The sequence below is a fragment of the Chelonoidis abingdonii genome, chromosome 7 (genome assembly GCF_003597395.2).
Source record: "Chelonoidis abingdonii isolate Lonesome George chromosome 7, CheloAbing_2.0, whole genome shotgun sequence".
NCBI classification, from domain to species: domain Eukaryota; kingdom Metazoa; phylum Chordata; order Testudines; family Testudinidae; genus Chelonoidis; species Chelonoidis abingdonii.
The window spans coordinates 3,905,635-3,928,165 of NC_133775.1; the positions used below are offsets into that span (position 1 = coordinate 3,905,635).

The 22,531-nt window shown below is 45.4% G+C and overlaps 1 protein-coding gene and 1 long non-coding RNA gene across 3 annotated transcripts in view; one reads left to right on the forward strand and one right to left on the reverse strand.

Moving 5' to 3' along the window:
* Window positions 1–1,952: 1,952 nt before the first annotated feature.
* LOC116838953 (uncharacterized) lies at window positions 1,953–18,194 on the forward strand. The gene is made up of 2 exons (XR_012656220.1): window positions 1,953–2,227; window positions 17,903–18,194. It is a non-coding gene; the product is annotated as an uncharacterized LOC116838953 (long non-coding RNA).
* The window catches only part of TESK2 (testis associated actin remodelling kinase 2), a 111,825-nt gene continuing 97,232 nt past the window's right edge, over window positions 7,939–22,531 (reverse strand). For both annotated transcript variants that reach the window (XM_032804535.2, XM_032804534.2), the window contains 2 exons: window positions 15,967–16,114; window positions 7,939–13,096 (listed from right to left, as the gene is read on the reverse strand). In XM_032804535.2, the coding sequence (XP_032660426.1) occupies window positions 12,084–13,096; window positions 15,967–16,114 (1,161 nt within the window). In that variant the 3' untranslated portion in view covers window positions 7,939–12,083. The remainder of the gene's footprint in view (window positions 13,097–15,966; window positions 16,115–22,531) is intronic.

Genomic DNA, 22,531 nt, shown 5'->3' on the forward strand with positions numbered 1-22,531 from the left:
CAGCCTAGCTCAGAGCTACCTGGAGTACCTTTAATAGGCGGCCGACCGGCCTGCCTCTCTCTTTGCAAGGGAAATAGAGCAAGAGGGAGACTGCTTTAGCTAAACCCATTCTCCCCAGTTAGGGGGCAGTAAGAGGCCAGCATTGTGACTCTAGTTTCCAGAGATTTGGATTCCCTTGTAAGGGCAGAGAGAAGGAAGGACACCCCAGCTCCCATATTGCTCATGGATGGGGGACAAGTATCTTCCCACCTTACGTGGTGGGTTCCCAGGGACTAGCGGTTTGCTGCTATCCCATTTCTCCTCCCTGTGGGAGGTGATTTTTCACTCATGTCCCTGAGAGATGGGGCTGTATGTCACTGTCCCAGCCAGGACAAAGGGAAGGGGGAAGCTGTTCAAACAGGCAGGAACAAGGTGGGGCTGACAGGGCCCCTCTGGCCTGAGCTCCCCAACCACTTCCCCCCTCCTCCCTGAGTATTCCCTGTTCTGCAAAAAAATTCTAATGCGGAAGTGTTGGGAATAACTCATGGGAAAGGAACTGGGGATTAGGAACCCCTTGACCAAGTGACCTGCTTTCCTCTCATCATCTTACCTTAATTCCGTAGCTTCAGAGGGAAGATGATTAATGCTAACATTCCTACAACAATACTTGTAAAGGAAAATCAGAGTCTTCATGTGGAGTTCAGAGCACTTTAAAATACTGCTCTTCCCCCAAAATGTTAATGTCAGGGTAAAGCTTCCATGCAGCCTGGAGGCAGAGGCTAAGGGACAGGCACAGTACACATTCTCCCAACTCTGCCAAGGTAGGGCTTGATCGCTGAGTAGGGATGTAGCATTGGCACAATCACCACAGTATGTCTGCTTGAGCCACCCAGGGGCTTCCTGAAAATCCTATAGCTAGTAGGACCCTTTATCTTGCTGTATGTGCTAGTTAGTTCCTGTTTTGGCTGAACCAGTGATGCTCTGATCTGTTCCTGATCTAGCCTTGAATAACTCCAACATAACCCCTCACCACAGAGAGTGGAGGCTGTTCTGCTGGCCAAGATTAGCTTGGGGAGGATTAGAACCTGCATTTGAGCCCCAGCTCTGTACAAACAAGTTGGACAAGCCAGGTGCTACTTCTCAGCAACTTCTTGCTCATGGGCCCTGAAATTTGGACCACCTGCCCTATACCGCACCTCCCTGAGGCAGAGCTGTAAACAGGAGTTTGAGTGGGAGTTGTGTTGGAGACGGAAGGGGAGTCACTGGCTCGGTGCTCTGGAACCGCTCTGAATGAACTCAGTGAGGACAGTGGGTCTCCTCTTAGGGCACATTCTCACCAGGGTAAGCCTCCTTGGCTCCAGCACCTCCTGGGTCTGGCCTCAGAGCATTCAACGTCCCTGTTCACTCTGTGAGCTCCCTGCGGTAACCCCACCTGACTGGGGCACCTGGGGAAAGGCCCCATGCACCCACAACAATCAGTGACTCTCAACCCGCTTGGAAAACAGAAGGGTTTACTAAGCATCAGGAACACAGCCTAGTACAGATCGTGTTAGCACAGAAATTAGGAACATTCAGGAAAGCTGTCTTGGGGGTTCCTGGGCCCTAGGCTTCCCTACTTGAGTCCCAAACCAGGAAACTGACCAGCTCCCGCAACAGCCCAGCCTCAATCATGACCTGCTGCCCTGCCTCCTCCTCCTCTTTCCCCCATGGCACCTGGCCCGCACCTCTCACTTCCTTCTCCAACACCTCTCGCTGATTCTTGGAGAAGCAGGGCCCAACATCAGTTGCTAGGATACAGAATGTCGGCCATTGTCTGTGCCCAGCAGCCAGACATCAGTCACAGCTGCCCTCTTGAAATCTCAGCAACAATCACACACCCTTGTTCTATACACAGAGGAAACAGGCACACACAGTATTCAGATAAAACTAAGAGCATTCCCCACTTATGAACTGAACAAGGAAAAAAGCAGTGACTAGTGGTTGGGAGGGGGCAGCATGCTGTGAGAGAAGCAGAGCCCTGATTAGGGGGCCTATAAAGGCAGCCAGTGGCACAAGAGCCACATGCAGAGCTGTAAACAGGAGGTTGGGGAAGGAGCGTTTGAGTTTTTGGTTGTTTTCTCTTTTTCCTTGGCAGGACTTTAGGTGGGAAGCTGTGACAGCTACCGCAGCGGTAGTGACTCAAGCAATGGAAGGGACAATGAAGATGACTGGATGTGGAAACTGCAGGACATACATGATCCTAGAACAGGTACCAGCAAAGAGCTTCGTATGAAGTGTAGCCTGATAGAGCTGTTGGAGAAGATCTGAGGTTTGGAGATCAGGTGGAAACGATAGCTGAGTTTTGAAGAAGGTTTGAGCAGATCATAGACTAAGGTCAGAAGGGACCATTATGATCATCTAGTCTGACCTGCACAACGCAGGCCCCAGAATCTCACCCCCCCCTCCTGTAACAAGCCCCTAACCTATGTCTGAGCTATTGCAGTCCTCAAATCGTGGTTTAAAGACAATCAGATGATGAAGCAAAGGCACGAGGAGGCTGAAGGGAAGAGTCAAGACTTGTAGGTGCCAGCTGGACTGAAGAACTCAACGGGGAGACCGCTGCGTGAGGAAAGTGGGCAGTGGAAACATGTGACTACTACAAGAACCAGGCAGAGGAAAAGACCAGCTAGTGAAGGAAAAATAGGGCTCAGGAACAGGTCTGTTGAGTTGGAAAATGAGGAAGGGGCCCAGCAGGCAGTAACTGAAGCAGGGAGGGCAAGGAGAAGAGAAGAGCAGTTAGTTCCGAAAGAGGAGGGGAGGAGCCATTGGAGATACCCAGAGTTCAGAGCCCCCGGAGGATACAGGATGACCCACAGAAGATTGCAAGGGAGAATAAAATACATGAGGACTCACAGCCAGAAAGACCAGGAGGAAGGCTGGAGAATCGCCATCGCCAGGAAAAGGCAGGTCCATGTGACTGGGGACTCTCTGCTAAGAAGAACACAGAGGTCTGTCGTCGGAACTGATCCAGAAAACAGCAGGCTGAGCTGTCTGCTGGGAGCTAAGATATGGGATGTGGTCCTGAGGCTGAACCTAATGGGAGCAGAAAAGCCCTATAAATACAAAAAAGAAGTGGGACTGCTATGCGCTGAGGATGGGGTAGAAATTAAAGATTATCTGGTGTGGCCTGACACGTGAACAAATACTTTGCCTCAGTTTTTAAATGAGGCTAATGGAGAGTTTGGGGTAGTGGCAGGGTGCCTAATGGCAGTGAGGATACAGAATTAAAGATTACCACATCCGAGGTGGAAGTCAAAGTCAAACTCAAACAGCTTAATGGGATTGAAGAGGGCAGGGGGTGGATAATCTCCATCCAAGAATATTAAAGGAATTGGCCCATGAAATTGCAAGTCTAAGAGCAAGGATTTTAATGAATCTGTAAATTTAGGGATTGTACCCTGTGACTGGAGAATCACTAAAATAGTTCCTATTTTTAAGAAAGGGAAAAGTGATCTGGGAAATTACAGGCCTGTTAATTTGATCTCAATTGTATGGAAGGTCTTGGAACAAATTTTGAAAGAGAAAGTATTTAAGGATATAGAGGTGAACAGTAGTTGGGATAAAATACAACCTGGTTTTACAAAAGGTAGATTGTGCCAGGCCAACCTGATCTCCGCCTTTGAGAAGGTAACTGGTTTTTTAGACAGAGGAAATGCAGATCTAATCTGCCTGGATTTCAGTAAGACATTTGATACAGTTTCCCATGGGAAATTAGTTAAATTGGAGAAGATGGGGATTAATATCAGAATTGGAAACTGGAGAAGGAATGGGTTAAAGAGGAGACTACAACGGGTCGTACTGAAAGCTGGACTGTCAGGCTGGAGGGAGGTTACTAGTGGAATTCCTCAGGGACTGATCTTGGGACCACCTTATTTAACATTTTTATTACTGATCTTGGCACAGTGAGAATTTTTGTCTCATTTGCAATGAGACAAAGCTAGGAGGTATTGCCCATATCATACAAGAAGATCTGGATGAGCTTGTAAACTGGAGTAATAAAAAGGATGAAATTTAATAGTGCAAAGAGCAAGATCATGCATTTGGGGATGAATAAAAGAATTTTTGCTATAAGCTGGGGATGTATCAGTTGGAAGTGACAGAGAAGGAGAAAGACCTGGGTGTACTGGTTGCTCACAGGATGACTATGAGCCACCAATGTGACATGGTTGTAAAAAAGTCCTAGGTGAGGTATTTCCAGTAGAGACAGGGATGTGTTAGTACCATTATACAAGGCACAGGTGAGACCTCACCTGGAATATTGTGTGCGATTCTGGCCTCCTATATATAAGAGAGATGAATTCAAACTTGAACAGGTGCAGAGAAGGGTTACTAGGATGATTCGAGGAAAAAATCTCCCTTGAGAGCTTGGCTTGTTTAACCTAACCAAACGCAGGCTGAGGGGAGAGCTGATCACGCTCTATAAATACATCAGAGGGATAAATACCAGGGAGGGAGACGAGTTATTTAAGTTAGCACCAATGTGGACCCCAGAACAAATGGATATAAACAGGTATCAAGTTTTGGCTTGAAATTAGGTGAAGGTTTTTAAGGAGCGAAGGTGAAGGAATGAATTCTAGAACTGCCTTCCATGGGGAGCAGTGGGGGCAAAGCCCCTTACTGGCTTCGAGACTGAGCTTGATAAGTTTATGGGGGGGGGATGGGATGATGGGACTGCCTGCAATGGCATGTGGCCCGTTGGTGACCGCCTCTAGCAAAAATCCCCAATGGCCAGAGACAGGACAGCAGATGGGGAGGGCTCTGAGCTACTACTGAGAATTCTCTCAAGTGTCTGCCTGGTGGGTCTTGCCCACATGCTCAGGGTCTAATTGAGGGGTCTCAATGTCTCGGCTCGTGGGCCATCTGCTGCCCGAGAACCTCCCCACTGCGGCCTGCAGAGGAGAGATGCAGACAGCCATGCTGCCAGCAATGTCTGCTGCAAGTGCCGCCTCCCTGCAGCTCCCATTGGCTGGGGGAGAGGGACAGCGATACCATCACTAGTCGCTGGGCAGAGTCAGCCATGGAGGCAGCCTCACTTTTTTCCGCAATGAATATAAACAAGTCAAAATACCGAACACAACTATCTGATGGACACCTCCCTGCAATCCTGAGGCCAAACATCAACAAACTGACAGAACTGAAGCACTGCCAGGTGTCTGGCAAACACTAACAACTCTCTAGTAGGCGAAGAATTGTATAAAGTTGTATGACCGTTATTTCTAAGAAATTCAAAATAAAAATACAATATAACTTTCTTTTCTGAACAGCATCTTCAGTGACATTATTGGCCCGCTGGGAGGATTTGAGGACTGGCACTAGCCCTAAGGTAAATTGAGTTTGAGACCCCTGGTCTAACTGATTGCCTTTTTTGGGGTCTGGAAGGAATTTTCCCCTGGGTCAGATTTGCAGAGACCCTGGGGTTTTTTTGCCTTCTTCTGCAGCATGGGGCATTGGTCTTGCTGGTTTAAAGTAATGTAAATGGTGGATTCTCTGTAACCTGAAGTCTTTAAATCAAGATTTGAGGACTTCAGTAGCTCAGCCAGAGATTAGGGGTCTATTTCAGGAGTGGGTGGGTGAAGTTCTGTGGCCCTTTCTGACCTTAAAGTCTGTGAGTAATGTGTAGCTTTGAGAGCACTTGAATAGTTGGGCGTTAAGTAAAGCAGAACAGCAACTCTGCATAACTAGCAACAGAACTTAAGTATTTCAGTCTCATCTACTGGACCATGCTGCATTTCCCAGAAAGGCCCTGCTGGGAAAAGGCCCTCATCCATGTCTAGAAAGGGGCGTACATCCATAGCGTAGCACAAAGCCAGCTTGCTCTCTTCCTTGCTGATTGTAACTAGAGTAGTTCTCTGTTCTAGTCCTACCATCTTTCCTTCGCTCTTATTCCCAGCAGTTTAGCCAATTTTTCATCTGGTCTTGAATTCCGTTTCCTGGAAGGTCCCTGCTGTGCTCCAGCTACAGTAGCAGAAGACTGTTGTGGGAAACAGGGATGATACTGACCCAGGGCCAGTGGACACCAAGAGTAACCAAATACAGCAAGAGCCTGATACAGTTCAGCAGCAAGGAATGATTTTTGAAGCAGCCAAGTTATGGTCAACCCCTGTGTAAGAGCAGGCGTCTCCATCTCGCTCTGTAGCAAGATTCAGAGATTCTAAGGTCAGAAGGGACCACTGTGATCATCTCGTCTGACCTCCAGTACAACACAGGCCACAGAACAGCCCCAAAATAGCTCCTAGAGCAGAGTTTTGAGAAAACCATCCAGTCTTGATTTAAAAATGGTGAGTGGTAAATTGTTCCAATGATAATTACTCTCTTAAATTACACCTTATTTCCAATCTTGGTCTAGCTTGAATTTCCAGCCGTTGGCTTGTTATACCTTTCTCTGCCAGACTGAAGAACTCATTATATAGTTGTTTCCCCTGTAGGTAGCTATAGACTGTAATCAAGGCAACCATCAACCTTCCCTCGGTTAGTCTCAAAGAGCTTACTCTATTTAGCTTATCACTGTAAGGCAGGTTTTCCTAATCCTTTAATCATTCTCGTGGGTCTTCTCTGACCCCTCTGCAGTTTATCAATCTTCTTGAATTGTAGACACCAGAACGGTGTACACAATTCCAGCAGCGGTCACACCAGTGCCAAATACAGAGGTAAAATAATGTCTCTCCTACTTAACATTCATGTTTATACATCTGAGGATCACATCAGCTCTTTGTTCACAGCATCTCACTGGGAGCTAATGTTCAGCTGATTATCCATCCCCAAATCAGAGTCACTACTTCCCAGGAGAGAATCCCCCCATCCTGTAACATTTAGCCATATTAAAATACATATTGTTTGCTTGCACTTAGTTTACCAAGCAATCCAGATCACAGCTGTGTAAGTGACCTGTCCTCTTTGTTATTTACTGCTTCCTGCTCGTTTGTGTCATCTGCAAACTTTCAGTGATGATTTTATGTTTTCTTCAATAAAAGCATGACACAGCATGGGGCCAAAACCAGATCACTGCAGGAACCCACTTGAAACACACCTATTTGATTGTAATTGATCATTTACAATTCCATTTTGAACCCTATCAGCCATCACTACTGAATGTACGCCATATTGATTTTATATCAGTCACGTGGTACCAAATCAAATACAACACGATTACCTGCAAAGGCATCTAGCCCAGGGGTTCTCTCAACAAATGTTTTGGTGGCTTCAGAGTGCAGCCACCAACTCTTGCTGGTGGCCGCTCTGACCATTTTTCCTAAAATTATTAACTTTAGGAAAAACAAACATGCACAAAGACATGTCCAGCTTAACTAGATCATCAACTCAACGATCACAAGACAGTGAGCATCCCTTACCTGGCTTCACTGCAGTCTGGGTGTCTTATTTCTATTTTAGATAAGTTCTTCAGGGTAGGGACCTTGGCTCAGATCCTCAGGGGTATTTAAGCATCTAACTCCCATTGATTTCAGAGAGTTAAGTGCCTTTGAGGAGATGAGCCAGCTCTCACTGAAATCATGGGAGTTAGATGCTTTTAAATACCTTTGAAGATCTAGGCCCTTTTCTCATTTTGTCTCTCTACAGTACCACACATGCTTCTGGTTTTCTATCCTGCAACATCATTCATTGTCTGCCAAAGAACAAGGTAGGCTGCTGATGCTGTGGGGCAGTCGGTTTGCAGGGACTGAGCAGCATAAGACACTTTGGGAAGAGACAACAGATAAGTAATGTAGATGCCAACATTGCCCTGCACAGGATGCATGTGTGAGGCCATTTTTTTTCCTGGTACCACTGCATGTAACTCAGCACTTTATAAAGGTGCTATATGAAACCAAATTTTGTATTTCATACCTAAGATCTGTGAACACTTTTTAACTTTTATTTGTGGGATAATCAGTTTTTCCACTTTTGTCCTTTTGAACACAAGAATCACCATTTTGTTTTATTTTTATTTTGAAAGCAAGTTGGGAAACAGTTTACAAAACTGATCAAGAAAAAAAATTATGAAAATATTTAACTAGATTCATCTTTGGTTACTTCTTATTGCAGTTCCAATAAAACATACACCATTTCCATAGTTCAAAAAAACATCAAAGTCAGAAGATCAATCAACATAAAAACCAGATTTGTTTTCTTTACATATTCATAAATATCCACAATATTAGAAAAAACTTGTTTTGCAAAGATTTTTTTCTGGCAGTGTTAACTTACTATTGTACACAGGCTACAAACTTCTTCCTAAGCCTTTAATTACAAGTTTAGCTATTTACAGACTGCAAAATATTAAGACATAAAACTCCTTCATAAATATGAAAATAGATCATCTTGCAAAGATCTTTAAATTTACTTAATCAAATATCACCCTGCCCCAAAAGGTTATTTGTTTTTGCATAGAAATGTAGTGACATGCAGTATAACAATAGCATTAAGTGCAAACAGGAATTATTCAAGTGTCTTTAGTTGTACTGGCAAGAAACGTTCTGTACATGAACACCTTTCAACAAAGCAGAATACACCTATTATAGTCCTTTGCCCTGCATCTGCTTCTTTTCAGGGGCAGACATTTAGCACGTGCTCTCTTACTTGTATGTCACCAATCAGCAACAACAACAAAATAGCTTATAACAGACATTTAAATGAATCCAACACAGAAAGAGACGAAGTGAATTTGAGTTATATTTCTTCAGATGTAGCAGTGTCTAGAAATAATTTAAAAAGCCAGAATTGCATCCATTAGAAAGTCAAAAACATGATAAAATTCAATCAGAACACAGCTTTTAATCGCATTACTGTAAAACGAGTGGTTTGCCTGAACTCATTTTTAGCAGTTTGTATTAATGGTCATCAATAGCTGGGAGAAGCTGCCTCACCGTATGGGCTACTAACTATATTGTGTAGGACGACAGCATCTGTGAAGGGACAATCGCCCAAGCTCCAGCTAACCAATCTAGTCTAGCCTGGCTCTGCGTGGCCAGATGGACAGTTTATGGTTAGTGTTAACCACATCAGACCGCAGAAAGACTTTGTTTTCTGAGACTTACCAACTGAAAAACCAGAGACTTACATACATGTGCCACTCCCACCACATAACCTGGTCACGCTAATAGTCCATCACCATTCCTTGGCATTTCCATCTCTGTGACCCATCTCCAACTTGGCACCATGGGCTGGAAACGACGGGGCCGTGCCCTACGCAACGCAGCTGGCTCTGTTTAAACAGTGGAATACTCCCCCCCTCCCCCAAACTAAAATTATTTTAGCCATTGTGTTCATAAAACGGCTGGTGAATACAGATTTTAAAAGCTACTGAAGCAAGGAAACAATTCACCCAGGGGAGGAGAGGAGAGGTCAGTCGGACAAGCCATGGATGTGTCCCATGCCTGTCACCTCAAGAGCCTCACAGTCAAGTTAAACAGAAGAGGTGAAAGCAGAGCTTCCAGTGCAACAGTGCATCTCCCCAGTGAGATGCTGCTGCAGCAGCATCATTGGTTTAAGACCTCTGAACAAACAAGGAGGCGCAGTTCTTTACGCAGTCTTTGCAGTGGGACTGAAGGCAGAAGTAGGATGCAGGTTAGATTCCCTGCAGCCCAGTGATGCTTCCAGATAGAAACAATTCTTGTTATTGCTCATTTGCAGGACATCACATTCCTAACCCTGTCTTGTGACAGAACAGCAGCTGGTGAGGATGGTTTCCTCTGCAAAAGGCTACAATTGTAAAACAAGCATCAGCTGGATGATTGTTACTTTGATTAGCTTGATAGTTTCTCAGCCTTGAACAGAAACTGCATGTATGTGGGTAGCACCTGCCAGCCAAGAAGCTCCACACTCTGTAGCCTCCCAACTGCCTAGAGAGGATACTCAAGCCAGAAAAACTGCCAAAGAAGGAAAACAGGATTGCTCTAGAAATCAGCACCTTTGTGATGGAGCGGGAGTGCAGGAGCAAAAAAGGGTTAGAAGACCTTATTAGGGATACACATTTTTTCTTTCAAGCTACCAAGACCTGTCCCATTGGCAAGGCCTGTGCTAAGGAATTCAAGGAGCCCCAGGGATTCCTATTTAATTCTTCACAGTCAATGGGAAGGGGCAATGCTGCTGGCCACTTTCATGCAAGTACTTGAGAGGAAATTTTAAGCAATCCATGGGCCAGGAGACAATTTACCACCCCACAAAGCCACGCTGCGTCCCTTGTTCTCAAACAACCTTCCTAGCTGGTCTCTAAAAACCCCTTCTTCCTCATCCTCTGTTTCTGTGGGGTGAGACAAGCAGAGGAATAACCTCATTTCCATCAGGGGACACTGCTGCTTTACATTTCCTCTCCCACCATCAGTGCTGAGTCCTCCCAAGGTTTCAGCACTGAGACAGGAGTCTCCAAGTGAGTACTTGGGGAGAAATTCACTCCAGTACCGGGGGCCATTAAGTGACACAGAGTGGCTGTTGCAAATGTCAGTCTTACAGATAAGCTGATATGCGGCCCGGTGAGAGCCAGGAATGATAATGCAGACAAAACCCCACACATTCTAATCTGGGGAAGTGCAGGTGAAAGGACCATATAGGAAGCTGTGCAAATATAACCACGGGACAAGCTTTCTGTGTATTTCTACCATAGGGCTAGCACCTGACTCTCTGACACACACAAATGTGCCCACAGTGGCTGGCTTTAAAACACTATTGTTTCTTTCAAATTTACATTCTGGTGGAAAAATAAAACTGCACTCAGATGGTTGCTGAAGCAGAAGCAAATGGATATACATGCGCCTGGTACTTTCTTTTTGCCAAAGCAATACATAACATGGAATTTATGGGGAAAAATTGATTTTCTTCAGTGTCCTTAACAAGCTGAAAGCCTTTGAGTCTGTCCTAATCCCCTTCTCAGTGAAAGGTTTCTTTAGATCGGCATGCACGTAGCTGAAAGCTTTGCTGTCAACTTCCATTGCACTGTAGGTTTTTATTCTTTGACAAATTTATTAAGCAAGCTGCTTGGTGTAAATAGGGACAGATTGTTATTGCAGTGGCAATGGCACCACATTAGGAGGAGGATGTCTCACAGGACTGGAAAAGGGTAACAGGACCCTTTTGTCTCTGGGTCACTGATTCAAGCTTGGCCAAGGTCAGTAGTGAGTGACAAGTTGTTCTCAGAATGCTGTTTTGTGGGTGTATGTGGAAAGAGTTAATGGTGTCAATTCACTTCCTCATGGACAAGTGTCCACAACACAAAGCTCTTATTTGCAGTTTCACAAGAGGCCGGTGAGTGAATGTGCCTGAGCTATCCCTCTTTCAACCCAACAGTAATCTCCCTCTGTGGCAGGTTAGATACACAGACGGCTGCGTGTATGGGGGAAATCCTTCAGTGTTGTGTCGTGTATTGTGTCTGTAGGGATGTACATGGGTCTGCAGTCTCCAAGGCTGTCGAGCCAGCCTGTTTCACTGGGACTAACAGATCACTGTATCAGGAACTGAATCCCAAGGAACAAGAAGCATGCAAGAGAATGGTTTCCTCCTGTTACTCAGCAGGTACTTGGTGTGCTGCTAAGTTTTCAGAACTGCTACCAGCAGAAGATTTGTGTTTTCCTTGCTTTTGAAATCAGTTTGTTCCAGAGCGTGGTGTGATCCTACAGATCCTGTTAGAGCTCTGAGATCTGAAGGCATTTGTATCTGCCTGGCACTGTCCAAGAGAGAGCCTTTCTTCAATAGCAGACAAGGCTCCCAACTGAATATGCACCAGCTAGACAGAGTGCTAAAGTGAAAGATGCAGGGCTGGGGTTCAAATCACTGACACACTACCAAGCTCCTGCTGCGTACAACCCTGCAATGATTATGGGACCCCAGGTGGGCATCCTGCCCGATGCTGGTTGCAGTAGTTGCCTCTTGTAGTGAGCTAAGGGATGATGTACACATTTAAAAATAAAATAAAAAAATACTGTCTCTTCAGATGTGCTTTGCAGCCCCTGTTTGATGGCCAGTTTCTATGATCCACTGAAATATCCAAGACTTAGCATTACAGGAAAAAGTTAAAAACTAAGTGAATGGGGACCGTGTGTTCCCACAAGAATGTATCTGGGTTTTAAGCCCTCTCCTTAAATGTCACATTTTGACTGTATGCTGCCAGATGCTGACATATTAGGAGGTGCCAGTGAAAGTGGGGCAGAGCTGTCCATATCCAGCACTTCAAATGACAATGTGTCTCTGCCAAGCTCCACAGAGGGGTTAACACTGAATGGAGGCTTGGAAGCCTCTGGCAGTAAGTTCTTCCGGATCTCATCTTCCACCTCCATGTCTTCAGAGGAGGCACAGCTTGCAAACAATCTCAAGGAGCTGCCTTCCTCAGAGTTGACTGAATTCTGGGCTGAGCGCCCCTTGTATCTTAGGGACTCGGGCTGAGCCTGCACTAGCAGCTGGTTATATCCTGGACCCTCTCTTGTGTTCTTAACAGGACAGAATCCATTTTCCTCCTGGGACTCTGGCCCATCAGAGTAGTCCATGTCCTCCTCTTGCTCTGGCACCAAAGGAGAGTCCTGCCTGTGAGATCTGACCTGAAAGGGAGGGATTTCTGATACTCCATACTTACTGCTGCTCAGGAGTTTTTGTCGCATCTCAGCCCCTAGCTGGGTCAAGTCGCACCTATTGACTGTTGAAGACAGACCCCCAAAAGGGACATAATCTTTATGCAGAAGTTCAGGAGAGACTGGGAGAGATCTGCACCGCCTCCCAGGTGGGGAAGAGAATTCCTGCCAGTCTGTGCTATAAACCTGCTTTGACAGGAGCTGGCTAGTCTTCAGGCAGTCCTCTGCCTCTGGGGAGTGTAAGTCAAACACAAGGGAGATCACAGACTTGCTTGGCATGTCAAAAAATTTTATCTTCCCTCCCTTCAGATCTTCCCTGGCATTGAAGGGGTTGACTTTCCGTGCTGCCCCCTTGCTTGGTGTGTAGTAGGGGTCCTGTACATTGATCTTCCGGGAAGGCTTGCGGGAGAAGATATCTGACTGACTGCGTGACAGCAAGATATTGCGGCGTGGGCGGGGTGACTTGGGTGGGATCTTGTCATCCAGTGAACTCAATCGCTTTATTCCTTGTCCTTTTTCAATCAGCCCTGAATAGGAGAAGAGAAACACCTTTAGCTCTGTGGCCAGACATGCTGCTGGCCTGGCTCACTCCATCTGGGTCACAACCTTACAAGGAAGGGGGAGATTCCTTACTTAAAAATGATGCTGTCTTACAGGGAGCATCCTCCACAAGCACACACTCTTGGGTTACCTATGAGTTCCTGTATGGCAGGGGTTCGGGACCCCTCAGGGGGTCACAAGGTTATTACATGGGGGTTCGCAAGCTGTCAACCTCCATCCCAAACCCCGCTGTGCCTCCAGCATTTATAAAGCTGTTAAATATATAAAAAGTATTTTTAATTTATATTGGGGGTTGGACTCAGAAGCTTGCCGTGTGAAAGGGGTCACCAGCAAAAAAAAGTTTGAGAGCCACTGCTGTATGGGATCCCTGCGTGCAAGGAAGGTTGGGAAGTTTTGTTCCCCTCATTCCCAAGTGTAGGCGCATGCTCTAAATGCGAAACGATATGCATCTAACATCCTAATATGGAGCCATATCCTTTTACGGCTTTTTTTTAATTTAAAACTGACAACTGAAATAATGATTTAAAAGTATTGCCTCCCTGTGCTACTAACCTCTTAAATGATTCAAACTGAAGTAATTCTGAAGTTTGAATTTGCTTTTCAACATTGGTGCAGTTACACTTTCTTCATTTCACTCAGACTGGTCAGTTTCCCTATTATTTATGATCAAATCTGTCCACACTAGGGCAGTGCCAGTTTTGGTTTTACAATACAGCAGGGAAGTGCAAACCCAAAGGAGACGGTCATTTTACAAACTTTGATGTGAATGAAAATTTGTTTATCTGTTTTAAAATTTTTATACAAACCCTACATTTTGAGTGGCCCTTCAAGTCCCATATCAGTAAATTCATAGGCCAATGAACAGGTCTTTTGAAGGGGACAGTTAGTAGCTGTTCTCTTTTTCTAGCCTCTTTTGTGTCCCATATACTAGCAAAACTAACTCAAGTGCAGGATCTGTTGCAATGACTTACCATTAAAAAAAGCTAGAGCACAAAATACTAACACAAAAACGCTGTGAGTGAGGTTTTCACAAAAGCTTAAGAGACCCCTGTGCTGTGAAAGGTGAAGGCAAAAAAATCAATACTTCCCTCTGGAAGTGGAGAGATTAAATTCCATATGAGCCTTCACACAGTACATTATCCAGTGCAGAAACTAGGGAGACAGTAGTTTGACTTTATAACAAGAGGTTATAAACACTGTTTAAATCCATGCAATAAAAGCTGCATCATTAGAACAAGGTGGAAAAAGACATTCATAATTCTTCAGGAGGAAATTTTTTAAAAAGCTCTCCTGAGAGTTATCACCTAACTACTACTGACTTTCAATTGGAGTTGGGAGCCTCTCTGCGCTTGGTGCCTCTGGAAATCCCCCTCAGCTACCACAGGGCAATGCTGACTGATTAGGTGAGAAGTTGAAGATTTTCTTCTCAGGACTTTTGTTTGTGGGATAGATGCATATAGATACCTACTTTTCCTTGAGACCCTGTTACAGTTTAGCCTGTACTCTGAAGGACATCACTGGTCCAGAGTGAAAGAGGTCAGTTAAAGAATACTGTGCAAGATCTCCCTATCACTATGGGAACCTGAGAGCTGCTGGGGAAGGAGGGAGGAAGAAAAAGTAAGTGTAAGAACGGGAATGTCCCATGGCACATGCTTTCCCCCTAGCCAGCACCCCAATGGTACACATCCTCTTTTGTTTGCAATGTAGAACTTTTTGATTTTTAAAAGTGGACTGCTGGATTTCAATCCCAAAAGCCAACTCTATAAAAGCGGCAAACGAGTCAGACTTCTCACTGTCCTGCAACAAAAGCTCCTATCCCTCTGCACACTAGGTGGCACTGAGGTGCTGCACAGGAAGGGACTCCAGGCTACCAAACATTCCCCACTGGTTTCGGTTTTAGTCTTTTCTCCAGAGCTCACAGCATTTCTGGACAAGAGATAAAAATCTTGTATCCACTGTGCCCTTTATCCTGAAAGATTCCAAAGCACTGCACAAATGCTACATATACATACACCAGAGAACTATATTTATACCAGGGTGCGGTGGGGATAAACCATGTGCCACACTGACAAGACATGAAAAATTGCATTTATCATGCACCACTGTCTACCTCCAAATCCATTCTGCCAGGATTCATTCTGCCATCCCAAACACCTCAGCAACTTGTGAGGCCCTGGAACCCCCTCATTGCTTTACAAGGGGAGGCAACACTTATTTGTAGCTCTGGCTACTTGCAAGATTTGAGAGCTTAGGAGTTACAGCTTTTTGACTGGTTACAGAGGTCTCTAAAAAATGTCCTTTCCCTCAGAGGCCTGTGTACAGTCTGACCTGTGGTACTAAGGCATCTGGCTTTACAGAAGGAAGGAAATTTACAAGAACGGCCAATAACTTTGGTCTGAAGTATTTCTCTATAAAACAGGGCCTGTCAGGAATGTGTGGTACGGTGGCAGGAGACAGAGAGGTCATTGTGATTAAGAGTGCCTGTCGGGGTAGCATCTTCCTCTACATGGCCCATGTCAGCACTTCGTTGTCAGTAATACCTGAGCGACAGACAGACATTGTTGGTCTAGGTAGACTATCCGTCCATCTCAGAGTGGGAGTGCCTGTATTCCCTTTATGATCAGATACTGAAGCAAGGTTTTTCCAGCACACTGCTCAAGATGGAGCTCATTAAAGGAACTGGGAGAAAATAAAAAAAGTCTTAAATCTTACTTCTGTTTTTACATTTTTCGCAGGAAGTGGGTAGAAGGAACTGTCCCTTGTGATATGAAGTACTTTATATTCACTACAGTCATCTCTAACAGCCATTGCAGAAATGCACCCCCCTCACTCACACCTTTGGAAATCGAGATAGGTTTTCTCTCTGGGCCGTCCAGATTCAGCAACTTCCTCTCTTTTTCAGACTCCTCATTTCTCAGGCGGTTTAAAATCTCCTCCAGTGTTTTGACGATGTCGGCAAATGAAGGACGTAATTTTGGATCCATCTGTGAATGTATGCAAAAGCCAAATAAATCAAGTAGTCTCCTCCAAGCCATCCTATCTACAGAGCTGTGTAGATGAAGGGACAATTTTCAAGAATTTAGTAAATTCAGATTTGGAGGGGGCTGTTTTAGGAAGTGGAACATAATTTCATGCTCAGTGCAAACTTCGTGACAGTAAGTGGGGAAAAATAGCAAGTACATATCACAGCCCATGTCCATTAGTAAATCTAAACCTAGCTGTATGGAAGACTTTACAATTAACTGTCAAGCCTCCGGCTTCTTATGTAGTGGACATGGTCTGGAGCCTAAACAAACTCCTTAAGGGGGAGTGCAATGTTCCTATTTGTATTGAGGAGTTCATAGTGCCAGGATCTCATTTCTGGATCCCAGTAACTTCTGAAGGCTTACATATCCATCCAGTTTCAAAGGATGCTGAGATCAGTGCAAATTATGCTCAGAGCTGTTTGTTCCTGTGTAAACGTGTCACTATTTTAAAAGTTTTTAAATTTTTCCTTGAACTGCTAGCGGCTGTTATGAAAAGCTGCCCGGACGGTCTACCTAATTAGATAAGAATCTGACACCTTTAAATATTATTGCTTTCCACTTTGCCCTTCTTCGTTTCCACATAGTGCCCAGCGTGTTGGTCCTGGAACTCTACTACAGAATTCCTGCAGCAGACAGGAAGCGAGACTGTATATAGGCAGATAAAGCCAATACACTGTGAAAAGCATCTGACAGGACCACCACTGAGCCAGCGAACATCTGTTGCCTAGTAGAAATATTTCTCTAGGTAAAAGTTAAAACTATCTTCATGGGAAACCGTGGTGACCCTTTCAAGGGGCTACTCAAGACAGGGGTTGCCTACTAGATACTGGGCCTTAGCACAGGTTGTGTGTTAAGTTGCTCTGTGTAAAAAGGTTTAGTTCTGTAGAAAAAAATTAACTTAAATGCAAAGCTAGAAACACAAGGAAGACCATCAGCTAGAGGCAAACAGAGAAGGAATTCTTGACTCCAAAATCAGAGTCCTTGCAGTACAGATAGCCTCAGACCGATCCCACCCGCAACACAATGCTCAGGAGGCAGCAAAGCTTTGTAAAAGGCTTTCAAAGGCTTCCCTGAAACTGCCCTGCAGTTCCTAGGAGATGGAACTGACTGAGGAAAACTAAAATCACTGGCCAGGGATGCAACATTATGGCGGAGAATTCAGACATACACCAATACAGAATACATGACCAAATCCTCAGCCCCATTTTGGTTGCTTTAAATTGCCCAAAAGGGCAGCTGGATATTTCTGACATAGGAGACTATCTGGGTGGTGTAAAGCCAGCACAGCCAGCTCTAATCTCTCCCCATGCCACAGAGAGTGGGAAGGGGTGGCGCCAGAGCACACTGCTTTGGCAATCCTTATCCGTGTAATGGACCCCAGGGACCACTGCAAGAAATTAGAACAGCTCTTAGGCCAGGATCTGTGAGGGGCAGAGGCAGCAGAAAGGTAGCTTAGAGACACCTTTGCCTCTTCCCTCCTCAGCTACTCCAACTTTTCTCTGGTGCAGCTGAGGATTCAGCCCTCAAGACCATAGATCCCACAGCCCACCTTATACCCATGGGACTTTTTGAATGAACATACATGGTTTCATTTGTAAGTTTGCATGCAGTGTGACTTATAGCTGCAGTGGGGACTTCAATTTTGGATTTCCTGGCTTGGCTGTGTTTAAATTCAACCATAACGGTGAATTACAGAAGTTTTTTTATGCACTGAACTTGTATTTCTGTTTTTACTACTCTCCCTAGGCAGCCTTAAATGTTGTCACTTGCTGCAGGAAACACTGTGTCTTTGCATATTTATGGTGCAGCTAATTATGCTGAGCCACACAGTTTCCATTACTGTTTGCTGACTTGTGAAATAATAAGAACATGACATATGATTGCTTCCACCCTCAGCGCAGACCTCGAGGTATACTAGCAAGACTGCTTACTAGCAAAGCACAAAGTGTGTGTAAAGATTCAAGGAAACCTTATCTGGGTTCCTTTTTGCCATGTATATTTGTTGAATGAATTACAACATGTCCTACAGTGAAAGGAATTTTGTTAATGGTTAAATTTATTTCCTGGTGCTGCTTTTGGGCCCATAGTCACACTCAGAGAAGGACCATTTAATTGGGAAGCGCATTTGGTGCTAGCTGATAAGTAACAATTCTCCTTCTGTAAATAAACCGAATTCTTACATGAGAATACAAAAGTCATTTCCCCTCTCAGAGAAAAGCATCTAGTGCTGGGAAGCCCCATAGTCTAACTGACTAAGCCTGGCCCTGGGAGCTGGGAACTCTCACATTTTAACCCTAGCTCCAATAAAGCGATTTAGTACTCACTATGTAGAATACTTCAAATGTTCAAAGCACTTAATAAACATTAATCGATCCTCACAACACCCCCATGAAGTGTTCTCTTCACTGAATTAATGGAGAAATCAAGGCAGAGCAGTGCAGTGACTTCCCCATGGTCATAGGGAAAAGTCACTAGCAGCATCAAGAACAGAACCTGGATGTTCCTGACTCCCTTCCCCCAATTCCTCTAGACCAGCAGGGCTGGCTCCAGGGTTTTTGCTGCCGCAAGCGACAAGAGGAAAGAAAAAAGCCATGATCGGCGGCAGCTCCACTGCGCCACTTTCTTCGGCGGCGGCAATTCGGCAGCAAGTCCTTCCCTCCGAGAGAGACCGAGGGACCTGCCGCTGAATTGCTACTGAAAAGCCCGACCTGCCACCCCTTCCCCGTGGTCGCCCCAAGCACCTGCTTGCTGAGCTGGTGCCTGGAGCCGGCCCTGTGGACCAGGCTGCTTTTGGCTCTGCCACTAACTTGCTCTTTGTCCTAAAATAGCTTGTTAAAGGCCAACATTTCCAGAAGTGGCCTCTGAGTTTGGGCGTGCAACTTGACGCTGTTGGATCTGATTATCAAAGCAGCAGAGGACCCACATCCAACTTAATTTATTGGGAGTACCCACTGAATTCATTCAGGTGCTCAGGTACCTCAAACTCATGACTAAAAGAAACTGTAAGCTGGCTACCCAATAAGAGACAGCCACAAGGAGAGGTTACTTACCTTGTACAGTAACTAGAGTTCGAGATGTGTCCCCCTAGGGGTGCTCCATGTCAGAATGTATGCATGCTTGGGCACAGCTGATCAGAGATATTCATCAGCAACGTCTGTGGGTCCACGCCTGAGTCCTAGACACTCTTGTATGCCGGTACAGGGGTATGTACGGAAGGGCCAGACCTGCTGCCACTAGTTCCTTCTAAACCATGAAAATCCAGCAAAAGACTCCAAGGCAGAGGGTGGGTAGTGCAGCACCCATAGGGATGCACATCTCATAGCACTCCAGTTCCTGTACAGGTAAGAAACCTCCTCTTCTCCTTTGAGTAGTGTCCCTATGGATGCTTCGCATCAGGAGATTCCTGAGCAGTACCTCAGTTACAAAGGAGGGTGCCAAGGAGATGGATTCAGTAGGGACTCTAGAACAGTGTCCCTGAAAGCTGCGTCAGCTCTGGAAGAAGGCAGAAGAACATAGAGGTGGGAAACGTGCACCAAATACCAGGTGGCTGCCCTGCAGATGTCTGAGACAGATATATTTTTCAGTAGGGCTACAGATGTAGATTGAGTCCTGGTGGAACAAGTACGAGAGTGGGGACACAACTCTCCCTCCTCCCACCTGGCTTCATAACTAAGATGCACCCTGCAACCCATTTGGACAGTCTTTGGGTGGAAATCATCTGTCCTTTCATTCCTTCTGGGACTGAGATGGAAGCCTAGGTGAACCTCTAAAGGGCCTAGTCCCATCTAGGTAAAAGGCAAAAGCTCTGTTTTCGTCCAGCGTATGGAGGCACACGTCTTAAAAATGCCAGTATGTGAATCTCCTGATTAACGTGGAATTCTGAAGAACTTTTAGGTAGGAAGTGAAGGTGTGGACGAAGTGTCACTTACCACAAGAGAACACTAGCAGGTCAGCCATTAAGGCTCCAAGCTCCCCTCTCTCCTGGCTGAGATGATGGCTGTGAAGAACAAGGTTTTAAAGGGACAAGGGGTGGGGGAAGGGATGAAAAGTTGTGATGGCAGCTAGATGAACCTTAATGGAGCTCAGCAATAAGCCTTGGTTTTTAAATTCAGCAGGTAATCCAGAATGTGTGTCAGGACTCGAGCAGAGATATAGACTGATGGCTGCACCAAGTCTGGAAGTGTTTCCACTTCTGGAGGTAAGTTTGTCTTGTCAAGTGTTTTCTATCATTAAGCAACACTGTTTGTGGCTCTAGGGAGCAGACTTGTTCTATACAGAGTCATCTAGTAGCCATGCCTTGAGGTGAAGCGCTGAGAGGCGGGGGTGAGTCCCGACTCCTGGACAAGGAGATTCACTGTCAGGGGAAGGTGGAGAAGGGATTACAGACAGGCATATGAGAATCAGCTCTGAGAACTACACCATCCTCTTAGCACTGTCATGGTGGAGACTGGTTACTCATTTTTCTGGTTTCATTTGTTTAAGACCTTGAGCAGGAAAGGCGTCAGGGGATAAGCATATAGCAATGTGCCAGGTCAAGGGATGACTAGAGCATCTCCAGTCAAGTTGTGGAAACACACTCCCCTTGTTTGCATTGGATGGCATCACAAAAAGAGATTCTCTCTGAATGACCCTAGGTAAGGCATCTCTCAGAATACTTTGCTGTTCATCTCCCACTCATGGTCAATAAGGAAACCCGCCATTGTGTTCTGTGCTCCTGGTAGATAAACTGCTGAGATCCGTATATGGTGTGATAAGCACCAGTTCCATAGTTTTAGCAATTCAGTGAATAAAAAAGACTGGAACCTTGCTCCTCATTGTCAATTGATAAAATACATTGCTCCTCTATTGTCCAGCAATATTCTGATCAGGTAGCCCCAGATGTGGGGTGGGAATGCTGGCACGTGTAACGAACAGCTCTGAACTCTAATATGTCGATATGAAGGATCTCCACCTGAGGCGATGTAATGCACACTCCCAATGAGGAGTCCATTTGCTCTGAGCTGTGATGTTTTGGGAGTGTGCACCCCAGTCTATCAGGGAGGAGTCTGTAGTGATGATCCTTGTGGGCAGAGGCTGAAAAAAATGGAACTTCTACAAACACCTTTTTGAGGCCTTTCCACCAATTTAGGGAATCAAGGACCCTCTGAAGTACGGACACCTGCTTGGCTAAACTGTGCTTGTTGAGGGCACTGATGCTTCTCAGCCAGGCTTGAAGACACGGAATGTAGTCTTGCTAAGGGTATTCCAAACATACAGGATGCTACGTGGCCCAAGCCTTGGAGGCTAGCCCTTGCTGTAGTTTGCAGGCTGTATGGTATCGTTGAAACAAGATTGGACATTGTGACAAATCTGTCTTTCGGCAAGTATGTTCTGGTAGTGGTGGAAGAGCAGAGTAGTGCTGATGAAGTCTATTTGATGACTGGGTGTAAGGGTAGACTTTTCTGCATTGAGAAGAAAGCCCAGTAAGTGGATCAGAAATAGGGCCATAATGGCTGTTGTCTGTACCTTGAGAAATGAGAAAACTTTCAGGAACTAGTCATCCAGATAGGGAAAAATTATTATTCCTATGTGGAGAAGATGGGCTGTGGCAGCCAAGAATAAAGATCCTTGGGGCAGTGCAAAGGCCAAAGAGTAGGATATTATACTGGTAGTGGTCCCTGCCAACCATGAAAAGTAACATGTATCTAGGCGAGGAGTGCATGACAATATGACAATAAGTATCCTGAAGAGCAGGACCAGGAAGAACCAAGAATAGAACTCTCTTCTGACAAAGCCCAGTGCAACAGGTTTGATTGCCCTTACCATTAGGAGGGATTGTACCTCCTGCCTCAAGAGACCCTTATGAAAAGGAGGGGAGACGGGGGTGAGGAGGGAGGACAGAAAGAAGGTGAACTGGATGAAGTAACCTGTAGAACTCATCTCCAGGATCCATCTGTCTAAGATGATGAGCTCCCAAAAAGGAAGAAAATGAGTAAGGGTGAAGGGGGGATAGGTGCAACATAGGATCTGCAGTGGGAGAGTTTGTGATCCTTGACCAATGATCAAAGCAGTTGTTTTCAGGGTTTTGCTGACTGTGAGGTTGCTGCAAAAGACAGCCCTTTCTCAGTGAAATTGGGCTTCTTCCGGGGGGTTCAGCTGGTTCTATGGGCTGGTATTGGATTTGGTGAGACCGTTGAGCTGTCTGCAATCCATAGTATTTTCTGCTTGTCGCAGGGGCTCAGGGGCTCAAAATACTCACAGTATTACCAGAGAGTCTTTAAGAGAACAAAGGGACCAATCTGTGATGTCACTAAATAACCTGAAGCTCTCGAAGAGAAGGTCCTCAATGGTGTTTTGTACCTCCTGGGGAGGTTAGACAACTGCAGCCAAAAAGCT